This window comes from Lissotriton vulgaris, chromosome 4_1 (genome assembly GCF_964263255.1).
Source record: "Lissotriton vulgaris chromosome 4_1, aLisVul1.2, whole genome shotgun sequence".
In the NCBI taxonomy this organism is placed as follows: Eukaryota; Metazoa; Chordata; class Amphibia; order Caudata; family Salamandridae; genus Lissotriton; species Lissotriton vulgaris.
This window is the reverse complement of record NC_141691.1, coordinates 1,649,913,250-1,649,932,983: the sequence shown is the minus strand read 5'-3', so window position 1 is coordinate 1,649,932,983 and position 19,734 is coordinate 1,649,913,250. Positions and strand designations below refer to the sequence as shown.

General features: G+C 45.2%; 1 protein-coding gene and 1 long non-coding RNA gene across 2 annotated transcripts in view; one reads left to right on the top strand and one right to left on the bottom strand.

Annotated features, from left to right (window-relative positions):
• Window positions 1–11,891, bottom strand: part of LOC147724355 (uncharacterized) — a 54,356-nt gene extending 42,465 nt beyond the window's left edge. Inside the window, exon 1 of the long non-coding RNA XR_015309914.1 lies at window positions 11,797–11,891. This is a non-coding gene — a long non-coding RNA (uncharacterized LOC147724355). The remainder of the gene's footprint in view (window positions 1–11,796) is intronic.
• Window positions 10,774–19,734, top strand: part of IL7 (interleukin 7) — a 259,397-nt gene continuing 250,436 nt past the window's right edge. Inside the window, exon 1 of the mRNA XM_086965915.1 lies at window positions 10,774–11,129. Within this exon, the coding sequence (XP_086822041.1) occupies window positions 11,120–11,129 (10 nt within the window). The 5' untranslated portion in view covers window positions 10,774–11,119. The remainder of the gene's footprint in view (window positions 11,130–19,734) is intronic.

Below are 19,734 nucleotides of genomic sequence, written 5' to 3'. Positions count from 1 at the left end.
CCACTCGTCATGGTTGTTGGTTTTTGACATGCGCCTTACATTTCTTTGATTTTTAAAGAAAGGTGGTGGCTTGGTGTTGTGTGTGTCTGGCTCTGTGTGTGTCTGGCTCTGTGTGTGTGTGGCTGTGTGTGTGGCTGTGTGTGTGGCTCTGTGTGTGGCTCTGTGTGTTGCTCTGTGTGTGTGTGGCTCTGTGTGTGTGTGTGTGTGGCTCTGTGTGTGTGTTTGTGGCTCTGTGTGTGTGTGTGTGGCTGTGTGTGGCTCTGTGTGTGTGGCTGTGTGTGTGGCTCTGTGTGTGTGTGTGGCTCTGTGTGTGTGTGGCTGTGTGTGTGTGTGTGTGTGTGTGTGGCTCTGTGTGTGTGTGTGTTTTTGAAACATAAATAAAACGTGTTGTTATTTGCAATGTCAATAGCTCAAACTTGCGAAACTACGCGACCTATTGCATTGCAAATGCAGTAGGTCTCGCAATTGCGAGAGATTAAGCGATTGGCATTGTAAATGACAATGCCATTGATTTATCTGTTTTCAAAACCAACACATAAATAAAAATGTTGTAATTTACAATGCCAATAGCTCTAACTTTTGCAAAGGCGAGACCGTTGCATTGTAAATACTTGTTTAATCCCCAGTGGGGATCCGTTTAAGGATAGCTTTCAGTATAGCAGAGACCATCTCACCTCAATAATGGTAGATTAGTTTTCATTAAACCTTTCTTCCATTAGAAGGTTGGCTGGCAGATTCATCCTTTTTCTTCACAATTGGATGTTTCATTATGGTAGATGTTAATGGCAATTATAGTAAAATCCAACCCAGACTGATGTGCCAACTTCTTTCATATTTCCTCTAATGTATTCTAGAAGAAGGGGAAATTATCAGAGAGCTGTATTAAAAAGAAATTTAAAAATGATCCAAATAACCCCCACAACTATTGACAGATTAGTTTAATTGAGGTAGGAGCCAAAATATTTGCTGAGCAAATCCTCCTGTACCTGATCGACTGGATGGAGGATAACAGTTTAAGCTCAACTGAACAATCTGGACTTAAGGGCGAGTATTAAACTATAGACCAATTGTTTAATTCTTTTGGCCATGGTTCAAAAAGCGATAGAAATGAGAGGGAATCTGTTTTCCTGTTTTGTTATTTCCTTAGTCTTTGGCCTACTTAATACAAATCGGCTTTGCCAAAATTGACAGGAATGGGCATTTTTAAGTGGCTCCTTGCTGTGTTAAAAGAATTACATAGGGCTTTATTACGAGTTCTGTGGTCTGACCACTGAAGGACCCTGTCCGCTAGGAGACTGCTGTGCCTTTGACCATCTGACTGCCCTATTATGAGTTTGCTGAGGGCTGGTGGTGTGTCTGCGGCTGTCTTGCAGCTGGGGGCAATGTATTTCAATATATATCGATGCCTGTGTGCTCATTCCAACTGCATGTGCATCGAATGCATGTGCATGATATATGTCGAAAAATACCACCTACCGGAGTGTTCCGTTCTCTTTATAATGGTTGTATTTCTTTTATTGCTGTTGCATGTGGTATTTGTATATGTTTTAATGCTGTCAATAGTCTGTTGCTATGCAGCATGTTCCAAGTTCTAATGGAAGTTAGCGTTACAGAGGATTTGCCTGAGACAGTCCAATGGTACTGTACTGTCACAAATAAACCTTTCACAATAAAAGTGCAATTTCCTGAAGTGGATGATTACAAATTTGGTAATGAGGATGGCATTTGTTAAAGAAATATCACATGGAAGGTTGGCCCAGAGAAAAAGAAGTACCTTCAGAGATGAGGCCTTTCCAACAAGTATCAGGTACTTAAGGATGGGGTGGAATGGGCCAGGAAATCTGAGAGGGGAAAAATGTGCTGAGGTGGAGACTATGGATGTTTCACATTACCCTTCATTCGGTTATGGAGAGGAGTACTTTCCAGTTGTTGAAGGGAAGGGATCTTGTGTCTATTAGATGTGTTTTTTAGACGTTGCCAGTTCAATAGGCCAGCTTTTAGCAGCTGTAAGTAAGTGGAATAAGTCGGGAGGAAGGAAAGGATCTCTCGACAATCAGAATTCTTAATTGCTGGTATTTCTCTTGTGTGTTTGGGTGGCAATTCCAATTGTATTTGATCAATACTTAATATTGAGACTTCCAGATTTTTATTGTTAGCTATACTTGTATTTTATTGTTGTATTATGTTTTTTATTGGAAAATTTTAGAATAGATATACTATGTATAAGACGTTGATGTATGTATGGATAAGATATTATTGTAACATTCAGATTTATAAATGTTAATAATGTATAGGATTTTATGAATGCATCGTATGTATTTTATTGGATATTTTTAGTACAGATATATTGCACATAAGAAGTTGTGATATGGCAAACCCAGGGGTTTTGCTAGCAATTTAGGATTACAAAATAGAATTTTACACTCATCCTGTTGAATTATTTCTTCAAAGTGATGTTCACTTCCTTGAAGAGAGATTTCATAACGGTGGAGTGCTGGGAATTGTTGCGCAAAGGGTCAGTAAAGATGATTCCAGGCCATACCTTGGGGTTCCCTAGCAACCTATTTTATTTTGGAGAAGAAAGGTGCCAGACACTCATAAATATTGAACTAAGTAGGTTTGTGTCAAGATTTGTGCAATAAACCTGCTGATTGAGGAAGTCAGGGAGTATAGAATACTTGCAGAAGAGCGTATATGCTCGTTCAGTCAGTTCCTATTACCTGCATACCAACTATTCCACGCTTTGTAAACCTTTGCTCTACACACCTTTCAGCAACATTGTTGCAGCCTTTGAGTTTCTGGTTTTCACTTACACTTCTACTTGTTGAATCATATGCTTGTCTTCAAAGTCCTTCAGACACAGAACTTACACTTGTTGACCTCTGCCTTCTTTAACAAGTTACAGTTGCTGCATCGGATAATCAGAGTGACTTTGGACTCAAACGTCCTCTGGATAATTTGTAGCCTTTGGAGTCTTGGCTTTCCAAGGGTGCTGGTTACCAGATTGGGAATTTTCTGGTAACTTCAAACAGCAAGTTATCTTTCCTACTTTTATGACTCATCTGGGGGTCTTTCTCTTTTCTTTGTGTGAGTTCTACAGGAAGGCTACAAACACTCTGGACCTAATTCATAAACTACACTTTTGAGTAAGATTACACTTTTCTGTATTCACAAATTGCACTTTTGAAGTAACTTGCACTAGTGGAGTAAGTCCGCCACTATGCATGTCCAACCACTGGTACTGCAACACACTCCCATAAAAAATAATGGAGGAAAGGACTTAAAATACAATCCCATAGGGGAAATAATGTTAAATTTATATTTAAAATAGTTAAAAATATAACTATACTTAAATTATTTGTTAATATACAAAAGTAGTACTTATTTATAATATGTTTAATAACATTTTTATTTTCAAGCATTATGCAACAATAAATGTTAATACAGAATAATTACATTAATTTTAATTCAATCTATACATTGATTTTAGTAAGTGCTAATACTCATTTAAATTATGTAATTTAAATTAAAAAATAAAGTTTTACGGGAACATTTTTCAAAATGTATTTAATTCCAAAATAACTATTACAATTACTTTTATGTTAAGAAATAATGATAATTAATTTTTATAGATTTACTTTAGAATGAGAAGAAATAAGAAATGCTACAGAACTATTAAATCAATTTTAAACTTAAAGTTTAAATAAAGGGACTCATTAAATTAAATGTAGAATATTTTTTTGAAGTATAAATTAAGAAAGACATTTTCAGCTAGTGAAATTTTTTTAATGTGCCTTAATAACTATTAAAAATGATTTATAAAATGAATTAGTATTAATGTAATTATAATATTACATATTAGTAAATGATTTTTATACTTGAAATAGGCTATTCAACTATTTTATACTTAACTAATATATATGTACTATTTCAAATATTTTAACATAAAATTATACATATTTTACTTCAACATTATTTCCGAGGGCGATTTATATTAAACCCCTACCTCTGTTATTTTCTAAATGGCTCGATTCCGATCCGGTAAAATGCGCTCCGAATCGTCGTACGGAGCAATTTTCCCCGTACGAATCGTACCCGTACACGTCCCCGTACGTACGACGAAGTACGATCCGTACCAGGAGCCAAAGACCGTACGAGTCGTACAGGACTCCGTACGACTAAAATATCCGTACGAGTCTCATTCGGAACCCGCTGTACGTGACATCGCTACGGTTCTCGGCTGGTTTTTACGACCCAGCAAGTACGATTCGTGTCGGGTACGCAACGTACAACCCGTTTTTTAACAGGAGCTGGAAACAGCCGTAAACGCATAGTTCGCGCCGAAACAAGTACAGAACGCTCCCCCCGGGGACGCCGCGTACCCCCCATGATCGCCGGGGTATGCGCCGTACCCCTCCGATATTGTGGGGTACGCGGCGTACACCCAGCGTACATGGGGTACGCACCGTACTTATTAATTAATAATTAATAGAGCCAAAATGAACCTTAGGCCAAAATTAAATAGTAGAAGATTGACCTGCACCATTACTGACTGCAGGTTAATGACTTACACAATACTGTCAAGGTAAGCATACATTGGTGGATTATAGATATACTACTCTAACTCCCCATTCACTTACCTGGAGATACTGTGAAAAGAGATATCTTACATTAAATATTGTTACAGGTCATTATTTAAAAGTTGATATTGTGGAACCGGACCCTAACGAATGGTGTTCATTATTGAAATTTAGTGAGACTCTAAAGATTAAACAAAAATGGGCAAAAATCCACCAGTAAGGGCACTGCAATCAAAGATGTTTTTTGTAAGGATTTGTTATTGCCCTAAAGATGCATCCATGAAATAAGGCCCTGTATCATTAACATGTGGGAATGCAACATTTAACTTTGCCTGGTGCAATGGAAGATTGTGTGTGTGGGCTAAACAATGGAACACAGTGGGGCGAAAAATTAGAGTAGTGAAATGCCTGCCACAAAGTGCCCACAGAATTGTAACTTGCTCTCAAGAACATATTGGGTAACTACACTTTTAATGCACTGATGCTTTCTGCTCCTATGTAATACATGTTCTTTCTTCCATCAAAGAACAATCATCACAACAAAGAGTAATTACCCCTAAAATAGTCACGCTCTCTTAGCTTTTCCAATACTTGTTTTATTTTACACTCAGCACCTCATGTAAGTTCATGCATATCCTTCCTCTATCGTCCTGATGCTTCCTCTGCCTTTTCTGATGTGCTGTCTTTTCACATTCCCTTTCACGCTCCCCTGTACTCCCTGTCCCACTTCCCATCCTGCTCCCTGACTTGCTTATCCTTTTATAATTTTTAAAATGTTATTATTATCCTTTTATGTGTGCCCGCAGCTGGAAAGTGCTACCCGTTGTTTATTTCCTTTTCAGCACTTCCCACACACTAGAAATTACCTTTTTTTAGGTTTAAATCATTTTATTGAGGCAGCACAAAGAAACAGAACATACATTGCATAGGTGATGCGGATCTGCAACGGCCAGAGGCATGCGTGAGGCTCGGAGGCCCTCCTGGTGACAGTCCAAATGCAATCCAGCCAATAGAGCTAAATCGGTATAGTCAGTGCTGCACAAAAGGAACAAACTCCCTCTAGAAACTCCCCCCCAACCCCCAACTCCCCTTCCCCTCCCGCCCCCCATCCCTCCGTCCAGTGCTCAGGTCTAGCCTACCCCGTTTCTCCCCGTTCCCGTCATTTAGGGACCTTCCATTCGGACCCCATTCAGGAATCCTTCCCTTCAGGTCTAGTGAGTCGTAGTAGTTTAAGATATCTCGGGCAGGTGATTTCTCTAAATTCAGTGGCCAACAGGGAATGGAATGGCTGCCAAAGTTTGTCGAATTGATCTATGTCTCCGGCCAGGGTAAGGGACAACCTCTCCATTCCCAGTACGTGCCACAGCCTGTGTAACCACCCCGTAAGGGAAGGGACCGTAGTTGTGCGCCAATGTGTAAGGATATTTTGCACTACAGAGCCCAGGTCGATAAGAATCTGACGTCCTCTACGGGAGCGCAAGGGGTATGTCAGGTGGTTAGGGAGCCCCAGTAGAATGTAAGCCGGGAAGCGAGATACTTGGTCTTAAAGTGAGTGTCAACGTCATCTCGCACCTGCTTCCAGTACGAGTGTAGAAGCGAGGAGTCCAACAGAATGTGCGATAATGTGCCTACATGCCCACATTCCCGCCAACAAGTGCTGGTCTTGGTGCGGTCCATATCATGTATCCGTTCTGGGGTATAGTACCAATAAGTAGATACCTTGGTAAGCGTTTCCGTAAGCCCCGTGTGGTATGCTGAGTGTCGGGCCTGTATGAGATTTTATCCCATTCTTTACGACTCAATGACCTACCCAGTTCTCGTTCCCAGCGCTCCCTACCTGGGTTGTGAATGTGTGTGGGTGGTGGTTGCAAGAATTTATATAGGTCGGATATCAATTTGGCGTCTGAAGTGCGGGATGTAGGCCACTGTTCGTATGGTAGGAGTTTCCTATCCACCGTTTCTCTCACCTGGGGGTGCAATGCCCAGTGACGGACCTGCAGGTAGCACAGCCGTTCCCTCTCTGGCAGTGTATATTCCTGTTTAAAGAGTGTGAAGGGAATGACGCCATCCGGACCATACATATGGTAAAGAACGCGACACCCCGCGGGTCGCCAGTGTGTAAAGGCTCCCTTGTCGAGCCCCGGGGTAAAATCCGGGTTATCGACCAGTGGTGTAAGTGGTGAAGGGAAGATGGTGAGCTTGTGTGTGGTGTTAGTGGCATCCCATACCTTCGAAATTACCTTTTTTAAGTTTTAATTTACTGTACTAACATGGCCATCTTCCATATTAAAAAAAATACATAAAAAATGGCCGCCAAGTGTCACGACCAATCTGCATGCACACATCACAACACACGTCACAATGGAAATGTGCCCATGTTGCATGCATGTTGTAAAAATATATTTAGGAATAACAACTACAAATGGACCTAAACACAATAACACATAATATAAACAATTTGTATAATCTGTGATAATCAATTATTAAACAAAGATCTCAAGAACGGAGTTCAAAAAGAGTTCTTAAAAATGTTTTTGTATTTATTCATAGATTTTGATGTATAAAAAATATATATCTTTTTAGAAGATATCTGATATTTATATTTATTCAATTAGTCTCCACAAGTTCATATAATCACACATACATAGATTGATATAGAAAATCCATATAGACATAGAACATTTTTACAAAACAGAAATAATAAACAATAATGTCATGGCTCGACAGATAAGTTAATCATACGCGCGTTTCCGCTATCAGCCTTTATCATGTAGCCATGATTAGTATTTCGACGAACAACCTTCCCTAATGTCAAAGGTGTGATCCTAGATGGTCCACACGGATATATTAATAATGAGTTCTTCAATTTGAAATAGACTGACTCAGCATCAGAGTCTCTTCTGGTTGCTGCCCCTGGACTATGTCGCGATTGGTTGCTCCAAACTCAATGTAGGGAGGAAAGTAACGATAAAAACGGTGTGCCCCAGAATTTGTACATAGGCCTTGTTTTTAAATGTTTTCTCTCTAGTTTCTGATATAAAAAACATTAACGAGGGCAGGCACCGTGTAGGTCCTATTATTCAATCGATGTTAGGATCCGTCTGAAAGGTAATTTTCGATGCTATTGTGGCACGCAGCACGTGATCTGCATATTAAACATGCATGTGCATTGGCGGTGACCTTAGAGTGGGTTATCTTAACAGAAAACTCATTAGAATATCACTTGCTGTGTGTGGCATGCATCTTGATACATGCAGTTAACAAAACACATTGCGAAGTCTAACAGCTCAGCTTTTTTGAGTTGAGACCTAATGGATTTGCCAATGCTTACTTTTAATTCCACTCCAAGCTTAAGCAGAGAGGTAGTGTCGAGCAAGCGCCCTTCTCCGCTGTTCCTCTGGGAAAAAGTGTAGAGTTTGGGACAACAAGGATGCCTGTGTGCAAGTAGACCTTCATGGCAATGAATTGTAAGCATTAGTTTAGGTCATGGGCACTCGCAGTCATTTCCCTAGGGTCCAAAAAGTATGGTCTGTGGCATGGCTGAGGGCTGCATTGCTGCCAGCATGGTGAGGTTCGAGTGGTGTAAGGCGGACAGAGGAGGAAGCAAAGCATGTATGTGGTATGGACAACACACATAGCTTCTATTTGCAACCACTGCTCTAACCTCATGCACCAAGAATTAAAGACAAAGCATTAACATTTGATTTCAAATGTGAGGGGGAAAGAGATACTCATCTAATGGCTGACTTGCACTTCCAGAATAACTGCTTCCTTATAGACCAAATTGTGTGATCCTAGGCAAAAGTTTCGTTTCACTTTTCCTCCTTTGCTTATTGTCAGATGTAGGAGCCCCTTGAAATATAAGAGCTCAGAATGTGTGACTTATAAACCCTTTTCTTGTGTTTGATTTAATAAACTATAATGTTGTGTCAATCATAATAACAGCCTAGGCGACGCCGAGGGGGCGCTTGACAAATGACTTGAATCTTGGGTCATTATTTTATAGCGTTGTTGTCGGGACCGGGGAGCATGACAGTTTCTAAGTTCGAGATTGAACATTATCACTTCTAATAAATGCATCTCAATCTAGGGATTCGATCTGAAGTACTAAGGTGAATTATTTCAGCATGTTAATGAAATGCACTTTGAATGTGGGAGAGAGTTTGTCATATTGTTGCATGATTACTGCAAGATGTCTTTAAAAATGAAGGTGTTACTATAAATAAATGTTGCGCAGGACACTTTCTTTTCAGTTAAGGTGTAATTAAATGCTTGCCCGTTTAACAGGTTTATGGCTCTGTCAACTCAATAGCAGCCCAGTGTTGTTGTGCACCAAGAGGCTGCATATAGAGGTAATGAGGGCTGCTTGCAGCCCCCCTGCCCGTGCTTTGAGTATCCCTGGCTTAGGTGATCAGGTTGCCACAACTGGCAGCAGTGCAAAAGCAGCATCCAGCTGGTATGTGGCACTACCTGTTCGGGGACCTTGATGGGTGCTATAGTTTACCGGCCCTGAGTCTGGGCCCCAGTAGCATGCCAGGTGGTGTCAGAGTGTGGTGTAAAAAGTGTGAAGAGTGGCCATATCAGCCAGCATCGCCAGGAAGGGCCTGCGTGTAGGATGGGGGCACAGAAACAACCCGGTTGAAGGGGTTGCGGACTATGAAGCGGCGGGGGAGACACTGAAAGCTGGAGGCAGGTTTGAGCCATATTCCTGGGTCTGGCTCAGCTTAAGGACCTCTTGGACACTTGAGCCGAAAACGTGCCAGGCTAATGTGGCCTCCACCTGCCACCCATACTCCAACATCATGCACCAAGGGTTATAGACAAAGCATTTTGCTCAGGAGAGTAGAAGAGATACTCATCTAGTGGGTGAATCATATAATGGGGAAAAAAAGGAAACCTGAGATCAATCCTGGTGTCCATGCTCGTTCAAATGAGATAATCCTAGGCAAATATGGTATTTCACTGTGCCTCCTTTTTACATTATGACATCTGCAAGCACATACAAATATGTGCGCTTTTTAAAAACCTTGTGAGTTTTATTTAATAGAGTGTACTGTTGCTACAGCTATAATAAGAATCCAGGCCATTTATAGCCTGTGCATGACAACTGGCCTGCCCTTAGTTTGCTAACTGCATTATTGTTGAGGGGAGCAGGAATGTTTCCAAGTCTTTTTAAAAACGATCACTTAAGAAACTGCAATATCATCTGTTGATCTGAAGTGAAACACTTCTTTATGTTAAACACTCTTTTTTTTCATTTCGAAGAGACGATATCGTAGTGTACAGAATGTTTGTTACAATATGTATTTACTACATATTTCCCAGGCTCAGCTGGCCTACCGACTCATGGCAGGCGCGCTAAGCCAACTGGACTGAAAGGGCTTATTTTGGTGGTATGTCATCACCAAGGCTTCCTGCAATGCCAGTCGTGCCATCTGATCCATTGAAGTCCAGTTGCCTCGATAGGTATTCCAAAATTATGGGCCTGACTCATAAAGGTTAACTTATACTTTTGAGTACGTTTACGATTGTGTGTCATTCACTAGTAGCATATTTACAACTGCTGAGTCTTTCCGCATAAAAACACAGTCCTATCTTTTTATGTGTGCAGTCCCTGCAGTCGTAAAGGCACTGCTCCGAAAATACATTTGTGAATAGCACACAATCGTAAACGTACACTAAAGTGTAAGTTTACCCTTTGTGAATCAGGACCTCCATTTCAAAATGCCTCAACTTGAGGTCAAACCTATATTGCAAGTAGGCAGTTTCCTTTACACCTGCATCTCATTCTCCACAGACACTCACCCGGTGTGATCTTAGCAAAAGGTACAAGTTGCATGTGTGTACATTAGAGATAATGCAAGATTTTTAACTGGACCAATCTGAACACCTCTTGCGTTGCTACCTCCAAGGGATGTTTACATCCTTCTTCCCAGTCAACATGCTCCAGATGCGTGGCTACTTATACGTCAGCATGTGCAGTGGCACCGTTTCTTATGTGTAGATGGGGCACCCCAATTAATGTTGCCGTTTGCTACAGAACCAGCGGGCGCATTGGCATACTTGCTTGAGGGTTAATACTATTCTGCAAGAGAGCGCGATACTTTGCACCTGAATACTTTGGAACTGACGTAAACAGAGCTGCAGACTTCTCTTCTAAGGGTTAACCGGTGACCTCGCCAGCGCCATTCGGAAAAGTAATCTGGGATCCAAAGACATCCTTTACATTCGCACTGTCAGTGGATAGTGTGAAACTGAAAGCATTTTCTACAGCCAGACGGAAGTTCACGGGGGAAAAAGGACAAAGCCCTGCGGGACCAAGTGTGTCTTGCAGCTTATGATACTCCGAGCTGCTCCTAAAAGTCTCCAGGCGCACCGCGTGTAACTCCGCCTGCGGCACAAGTACTTCTGGGCGCAAAGCACCCCCGCCACACCCTGCCTCCCCCAAAAAATCAAGCTGTCCGTGGAGCAGGCGAAGTGCCGGTGCTGACTTCCACCATGAACGGAATCCTGCGGGTCAATTCTTCATCGTTCAGACAATGTTAAATGGTAAGTCGCCTGGAAGCCCAATTTGTGTGTGTGGGGTGGGGGGGCGACGGCGCACGAGGGTTAAATAGACGCGGTGCCCGGCACAGGAACCCGCGCTGCAATGCACGGCTGCAGAGGCTGACGTGACTGACGTTTGCACTGACCGACACTCGTTCCTGCATTACAAGCGAACGACGGAAGCGTGTTGGGGTCGGTGGTGTGGAGCCACCTGCTCGGCGCTGTCACACAGTTCGGAGTGAAGGGCACAGCTGGCGGAGGGGGCACAGGAGAGGCGCCAGGGGCTAGAGGCAAGTGGGAGACCATGAACACGGGGGAGACTGAGAGAAGCGGCATTGAGGAGGGCATGGGTTGGCAGACGGGGGTCTTGGGGCTGCCCAGTGGCATGCATGGGGTTAAAGCGTAGGGGCACAGCTGTGGTGGCTAGAGCATGGGTTGAAGGCGTAGAAACATTTGAACAGAGGCACGTGGGAAGGGAAGTTAAGGATATGCAGAGCGGCAAGGAAATCTAGGGGCAGAGCTAACCACTTCGGCTTCTCAGCTGCCGAGTTGGTCGTGCCAGGGAGGGCGAGACGCCGCCCTGTCAGAGAGTGGTAGTGCGTGCGAAACGAATTAGAAGCTGCGTCCTCCAGCCCTCAGCCCTGTCAGATGTGGCTCCGCCGCTGCTCACCTGCCGGTTCCTTCCTCCCCGGTGCGGCCCCGGACCCGCGGCGGCGGTGGCGCGGCTCACCCGCCCGATCACCTCCGGAGCGCGCCGTTGACTGCGCCCGCGCCGCTCAGCCTCCCCTTATAGACCCTGCTACCAGGGAAATTCCCGTTTTCAGAACGAAACTAAAACTTCCTGGTGCCTTCACAGGCTCGGGCGGTTCCCACACAGCCGGAGCAGGAACCGAGGGCTGGGAAAGCCCCGCAGTCACAGCCTGACAGCCGCGTCTGCTGCGCCCGGCGCCCTTTAGCCCGGTGACACCTCCGTGCCGGTCGGCGCCGGTTAGAGGCTGCCTCGGCTCCCCGAGCCTCCGGCTGTCGTGAGAGAGCCGAGCAGTGGGAGGTGGGCGAGTGCCTGGTGCGGGTGCTGGGCTCGGCTCGGGGTGCAAGTGTCAGCAGGCCTGGGTAACTAAATGGTGCCTTATTACAACAAAATCTCCTGTGTGGACTTTGCGCTCCGTGTGCCCGGCGGTTCTTCGCGCACGACAGGTGCTACAGCCGGGTCGGAGGGAGACACCTAAATATTGCACAACGCCGGTCCCACTCGACTCCCAGACAGTCACGGACATCACTGGGCGATCCTCCAAGCGGGCAAACCTGACACGACTGTGATCGGCGCCGGTGCCCCCTGCCACCTTCGTTGATACGTCACAGCTTGAAATAAACATTTTGTTTGCAAATTTGTAATGCAGGCGGTTTGGGTTCAGGGTCCTGTGAATTAAGGCTTGTATTCTCTTGAATTTGAGAGCCCACCTCTCCGCTGGTACTAAGCACCGGTAGTGTCCGTATTTATGCATGCATAGAGGGTGGTAAGTACGGCGCGCCGGGAAGGGTTCACGTACACTTTTTTCCCGTCTGCTTGTCTTGTGCTGGTGGCTCCGGCCCAAACACGAAAGGCGTGTTCACTCCATGATTCAGAAAAAAGCTATTTGTAATTGCATTGCACTTTTAACAGAAATTGTAACATTATGATTGTAATTTAAATGGTACTTTAAAAATAGCATTTCACTAGCGCGCTGTGTCTGTTTATCTGTTATACACTAAGGGGGGCATGGGTGGGAAAATGTTTAATGACCTAGCATTGTTACAGTCCCTATAACAATATAACAAACAATGTGTAACAATGGGTCAACAGAAAAAATATAATGCAGCTATCTACGTGACTGTGTGTGAGAAAGGGACACAATCCCTGAATCCCAAGTATTCTTGGTGAAAAATATGTTCCCATCAGATACCCGTCCTGTACCGCCCTACATCACTTGGGATCCTTCACCAGAAGGAAGTGGAAAGAACCACTTAGGATTAGGTAGATTGTGGCCTAATCAAAGTGTGAAGGAATGTAGAGTGTGTGGGTTTAGACTTTATGAAGGTATCAGGGGGCACAAAGAATTAACAAAAAGCAGTGCATGAAGTGCTCAAAGTGGCATGTGAAAGTGAAGGAATTAATATTGGGTTGTGGGAGTGGAAACAGAATTTAATGAGGTCCTACCCACACCCAAGGCTAAAAAACAGTGCAAGTAGTGGTAACAAATAACTACTCAGATTTTAACTAGGTCGACATGTTTCTGCAGTATTAGTTGGTTCAAAAGATACCAGTCTGCTTCATCAGGACCTTCTTATGAATAAAGTGCAACTGCTGTTATCAAATGTGAAATGTGTAAAAAAGAATCATATCACCCAAGTTCTGGGGAATGCTCTCTCCACCTCACCCGGCAACAGCTCAGGTACAAATGGAGCACCGCTCTGTCCGTCGGTACTCCTCGCCTTCCTCTAGGCTGACTAGAGGAAGGCGAGGAGTACCGACGGACAGAGCGGTGCTCCATTTGTACCTGAGCTGTTTCTGAGTAGTTATTTGTTACCACTACTTGCACTGTTTTTTTAGCCTTGGGTGTGGGTAGGACCTCATTAAATTCTGTTTCCACTCCCACAACCCAATAATAATTCCTTCACTTTCACATGCCACTTTGAGCACTTCATGCACTGCTTTTTGTTAATTCTTTGTGCCCCCTGATACCTTCATAAAGTCTAAACCCACACACTCTACATTCCTTCACACTTTGATCAGGCCACAATCTACCTAATCCTAAGTGGTTCTTTCCACTTCCTTCTGGTGAAGGATCCCAAGTGATGTAGGGCGGAACAGGACGGGTATCTGATGGGAACATATTTTTCACCAAGAATACTTGGGATTCAGGGATTGTGTCCCTTTCTCACACACAGTCACGTAGATAGCTGCATTATATTTTTTCTGTTGACCCATTGTTACACATTGTTTGTTATATCTGTTTATCTGTTGCCTGGTAATGCTGGAAATTAGTTAGCAGCACATAAGTCGTTAAGCCTTTATTAGAACTGCAAATGGCGATTGTTTTGGATTTTGTATAAAGAGGATTTCTGAAGGATGACTAACACGCCCAAGAGCAATGGCAGTGGACCCATACCACTTTGACCAAAGGCAAGAGAGAGAAAGAACGATGGGAAAACAATGACAACGGGACAAACTCTGCGATGGAAAAGAACCCGAAAGAGTTAAAGAGATAGGAAGAAGTGCTGGGAGGGGGCAGGAGGGGGCATACGGGAAGTAAAGCAAAGGCACCCTTAGTATTTGGCAAACCCGACATTAGGCACCAGGCTCAGTAAGAACATCTTTAGACGAATGCACTTCCCCTTTATTTATTATGTGAAACGCTGAGTCAGAAGCGTAGCTTGGTCTGTAGGATTTGGTGTGAGGGCTTCGGATTTCCCAACAGTCCCACTGGTTAAAATATATTTATTCGAGAAGCAGAGCAATCAGAAGGTAGATTAGTGCGGACTCTGCAGGGTACTTATAATTACTCAATGTTTTGTAAAATAAAAATTTTATTGACCTTTGGAACTGAGACAAGAGAGAGTGTGTGTGTGTGTCTTGTCTGCATGTGGCTGAATGTGTATGTGAAAATCCCAAGTGAAATCCGACAAACCCTTCACCATACCCGATTTTAAGCACCTGTACCCAACTAGTTAATAGATATGTTAGTGGGGTGTAATACCCCAAAAACTCCCCTGAAGCGAAGCCCCTGCGCTGTGCATGACTGAGCAACAACAGTTGCTTTTCCCTAATATAGAACCAGTGCAGCAGCATACCAGCCGTTGCCTGCGCCTTACTCGTACGTGCAGAAAAGCGAAAGCAAAGCCAGCTACAGGCAACTTTCAGCCAGAGAACACCTACATCACAGGCAACTGCGGCGCACGCTCCAGCGAAAGGGTGGCATCCACCACAGTGCACGCTCCTGCGAGAGGGTGGCATCGACCACAGCGCAAGCTCCTGCGACAGGGTGGCATCGACCACAGCGCAAGCTCCTGCGAGAGGGTGGCATCCTCCACAGCGCACGCTCCTGCGAGAGGGTGGCATCGACCAGTTGCTTTCAGCCATCCCATTTTACTATTTTATGCATGCTTCATTATAATGAGCATGGCACTTTTCATGCACTGTGAAGTTTGAGGGCATATCAGCATCAGGTAGAAATGCAATCATTTAAAAACGTAAATGTGTACCCAAGGTGGAAGAGAGACAATACCCTCTCCTTCTAGTAGATTGTGTGACCAGGGAGCTGAAGGGAAAACTGGAGGGGGGTGGGAGGGGGGGCGGGGGGTTGGAGATGCAGCATGCACAGTGCACATGCCAAATGTCATGGACAAAAATTAGGCCTACCATGCTTAAAGGCTTTGTAATGTCCCTGCTGTGATCACTTTTACTGGTATTGGAGCCGCTGTTGATAGGTAGGGAGTCAGTCTTGGAGCTCATAACACGCTAGAGTGATAGCTTTGAGCAGGGCTGGCATTGACACTGGTGGCGATCTGTGCAACAATGTTTATTGGCGCCCCCCCCCCCACCCCATGACCACCTCTGCCACGGATTCCCTCACTAGCACCCTTTAACAGGGACCCTATAGTCTCCATAACCACTGTCTCTCAGATTAATTTCGTTTTATAGCACCACTCATACCAGTGTAAGATGTCAGAGCACTTTACATCACATACACATATTTGTGTAATCATCATAGGAAATGTTACACCAGACAGGAGTGCAAGGTGTAGGAGTGACATGTCATAAACACTCGTAGGCAATAAAGTTTAAGAGTCATTTTGGAAAAGCACAAATTCAGAATTTAAAATGTAACATCATTGTTAGGGGTTCTCTTTAATAATAATAACTGTTTTCTTCCCACATGAACTATTTACGAAAGATTAGGATGATTAAAGACTAGGCAAAAAAACATATAGCTCTAATATATTACCTTGCAGTTTGCATGCAGCTCTTTGATGACAGTTAATACGTCAATGTGCTTTCTATATTAGGATTAATCACCAAAGTTATCTTGACATTTTATTGATGCCTGAAAATTGCTGGAGGCCAGGAATGTGGCAGCAGGTGCTTTCAAAAAAGATGATATACTTGTAAAAATGACGCCTCCACCCCAAGCCGGCGCCCGGTGCAGTGGCACCGATCGCACCGCCCTAGAGCCGGCCCTGGTTTAGAGGGGTAGCTTGATGCTGTTCAAGTTGCTGATGGTGACTAAACAGCCACATCGTGACCAGAGTTTTGAACTGTCCCATGATATAGACCTGTTGTCACATCTGGTTTTCATGACTTATCGACTGAGATGGCGAGTCTAATACTGTCAGAACCTGTTCAGGAGGCCGTAGGGCAGGCAGGGCTACCGGGCTGCAACCATGGGGTGCTGAGTCCTTCTGCCACTGCTGTCCTGGGCCTATCCTATAATGGATCTGAAAACTGGGGCAAGTACAACCCTTTCTTCGGTTGACTCTCAGTGGTAGTGAGGGCGGGCAGTCACAGGCTTCTCAGGGTTGGGGTATTCAGGTTCAGAACCAGTGGTCGAAGTGGGCAGGGACGGAAGGGCACGGCGTGCCCCTACTTAAAAAAATATTTCAGTCCGTTCCCCTACTTCTTTCTTTCAAAGAAGCATCCGGGACGGCAAGAATAGTTGTACTTTATTAAAACAATAACTTTTTCATTCAGCTTGTGTGGTGGCCCAGGGGCGGCTCGCACTTCTCTGTTGAGCTCCAGAGGCTGCAGCAGCCCCTCCCTGAGCTCTCACGGACTGTGGCATGCCCATTGTCATTCCGATTGAGGCTGATTATCCCCTTTGGAATGACAATGCGCCCGCCCGCTGCCTGCCTTTTTGCATATCATGTGCCAGACAAAGCCGTTAGGTCTCGCCTGTGTGAGCCATTATAAATGGCAATGGTTTTCAGCAACGCTTCACAGCATCAGTGATTCAATGCAGGGTGGCTAAAGTAAAAAAATAATAATACAAAAGGCTTCGACATGGCCACCTGTTTATATTTATAGGCACATGCACCATACATGTGAGCCCCTACAAAATTACGTGTTGCTTTAAAAACCTTTTTATTACTGATCCAAGTTGTACCAGGTAACTAAAAAAATGAATGTGCAAAGGTGTGGTTTTTTTGTAAATGAACGGGAGGGTGGGGGGCACCCCAGCAAGACAGTAGGGACGCAGGAGCAACAGATGGAGAGAGCTGAAGGAGACACAAAAGCAAGAGTGGAAAGGAAGGAGAAAAAGCAATTCAAGGATTGGTGGAAAACAACACGGAGGCCGCTTGTGGGGAAGTAATGGGGAGAAGCACATTGGCGAGCTCAAGAAAGAAGAGGGCATAACAGAGGAGCTTTCCCCAAACAGAGTACTGTGGGGAACTTGCCCCCTTGTGTAATTTGTCAATGTTCTACACAGAGTGAACTGGGCAGGAGCAGTTATGGGACAGAAGAGGCGACAGGAAAGGAAAGGTGATGGTGCAAGAGAGGTGACTGGGCAGGAGAAGTAATGGGCAGGAGAAGTGACAGGGCAGGAGATGTGACAGGGCAGGAGAAGTAACGGGCCGGAGAAGTGACGGGGCAGGAGAAGTGACAGGGCAGGAGAAGTAAAGGGGCAGGAGAATTGACCGGGCAGGAGTGGTGACTGGGCAAAAGCAGTGACGGGACAGGAGAGGCGACAGAAAAGGAGAGGTTACGGGGCAGGAGAAGTAACGGGGCAGGAGCGGTGACTAGTCATGAGCAGGAGCGGTAACCGGGCAGGAGCAGTGAACGGATAGGGGCAGTGAACGGATAGGGGCAGTGAACGGATAGGAGCAGTGAACGGGGCAGGAGAAGTGATGAGACAAGAGAAGTGATGGGGCAGGAGCGGTGATGGGGCAGGAGCGGTGAACGGGCAGGAACGGTGAACGAGCAGGAGGGGTGAACAGGCAGGAGCAGTGATGGGGCAGGAAAAGTGATAGGGCAGTGGCAGTGACGGGGCAGGAGCAGTGAAGGGGCAGGAGCAGTGACGGGCCAGGAGCAGTGACGGGCCAGGAGAGGCAACAGGAAAGGAGTGGTGACCGGGCAGGAGAGATGACTAGGCAGGAGAGGTGACCAGGCAGGAGAGGTGACCAGGCAGGAGTGGTGACGGGGCAGGAGTGGTGACGGGGCAGGAGTGGTGACGGGGCAGGAGAAGTGACGGGGAAGGAGAGGTGATGGGGCAGGAGAAGGGACGGGGCAGGAGAAGGGACGGGGCAGGAGAAGGGACGGGGCAGGAGAAGTGATGGGGCAGAAGAGGAAACTGGAATGGCATGGTGAGCAAACAAACAATGGATTTAGGCCCAGATCTCTGTACTGGGGTGAATGTATGACATTGTTCTACATTTTTGCCCATCAGTTGTTCTTTTTGCTTTTGTCACCCCGAGTGGGATGGGTATGCCCAGACGCGGGTCCTGTGCTCTCCATGCCACTGGAATCAAGCTATCCTGGCCGATGAGGGCTGAAAGCCTAAAACGGGTCCTATGATGCTTGTTTCCAGTCCAGGGAGGACCTGGCCTGGCAGTTCGGCCTGGACTGTTCCCATTGGGCGCAGCATCAAGACTGATTTGCATATGGCTGGGTCCAAACTGGAATGGCATGGTGTGAGGTACTGGGTTTTTCTTGGAACCAATACTATTACAATAACCCAGCGGTGTCAGGGCAACAACCAAAGACCCCGGATTCCCCTGTCTTGGCAAACAGAGACACGGGATACTTCTTGATGACGTCAAAGACCAAAGTTTAATGGTTGCAACCAGGGACAGAGGTCTACGAAGTACACACAGGTAGTTCGAAAGAGACTGCACCACCTCAATGAACAAAACTCGGTCTTTTATGCCGAAAATTACGCTTCTGGCAATATCACAATTTACATTTGGTGCATACAAAATGAACCAATGAACAAGTAGCATTTCAAAAAGTAACGAATCACGACAGTCAAAGCTAATCCCACTTTCCGTTGTCCAGCCCACCAAAAACGATCGCACATATGCTAGTTTCCTGTTCGATCAGGCCGGACAAACCCATCATAAAACCTTCAACTCAGATCGATGAACATGTTGTAAAGGGAAGGCAGAAACAGATGGGAAGGGGATAGGGGAGTGGGAACGGTGGGCCATAAAGTCGGACCACGTCCTGCTCTTTGATCTCTATCAGTGCAGCTGCTAACCAAGGAACTGGCTCAGCAGGATTCGCCCCAGGGGAAAAGTCAGTTCGGCCAGGTCAACCAAGAGTCAACTAAGGCATACGTGTCAAGGACTCGCTCGGCCACGATCATAGGGCCTATGTTAGGGCAACCATACAAGATGGCTGCCACATTACAAAATGGAACCCGAGGGTTCAAACTAAATCCTCAAACACAGAGTGTTCTCCTATATCGATTCATACGAAAACACTCAGACACGCTACACTCATCATTTGAGGTCTGTAGAGACCAACATCGTTAATTTCCGACGATCTTTATAAATCGTGTTCCAGCACTTGGAACCCATTTCGGAATCACGGAACCACAGACCCTCCTTTTGCCCTATCATAGGCAATAAACCCAGA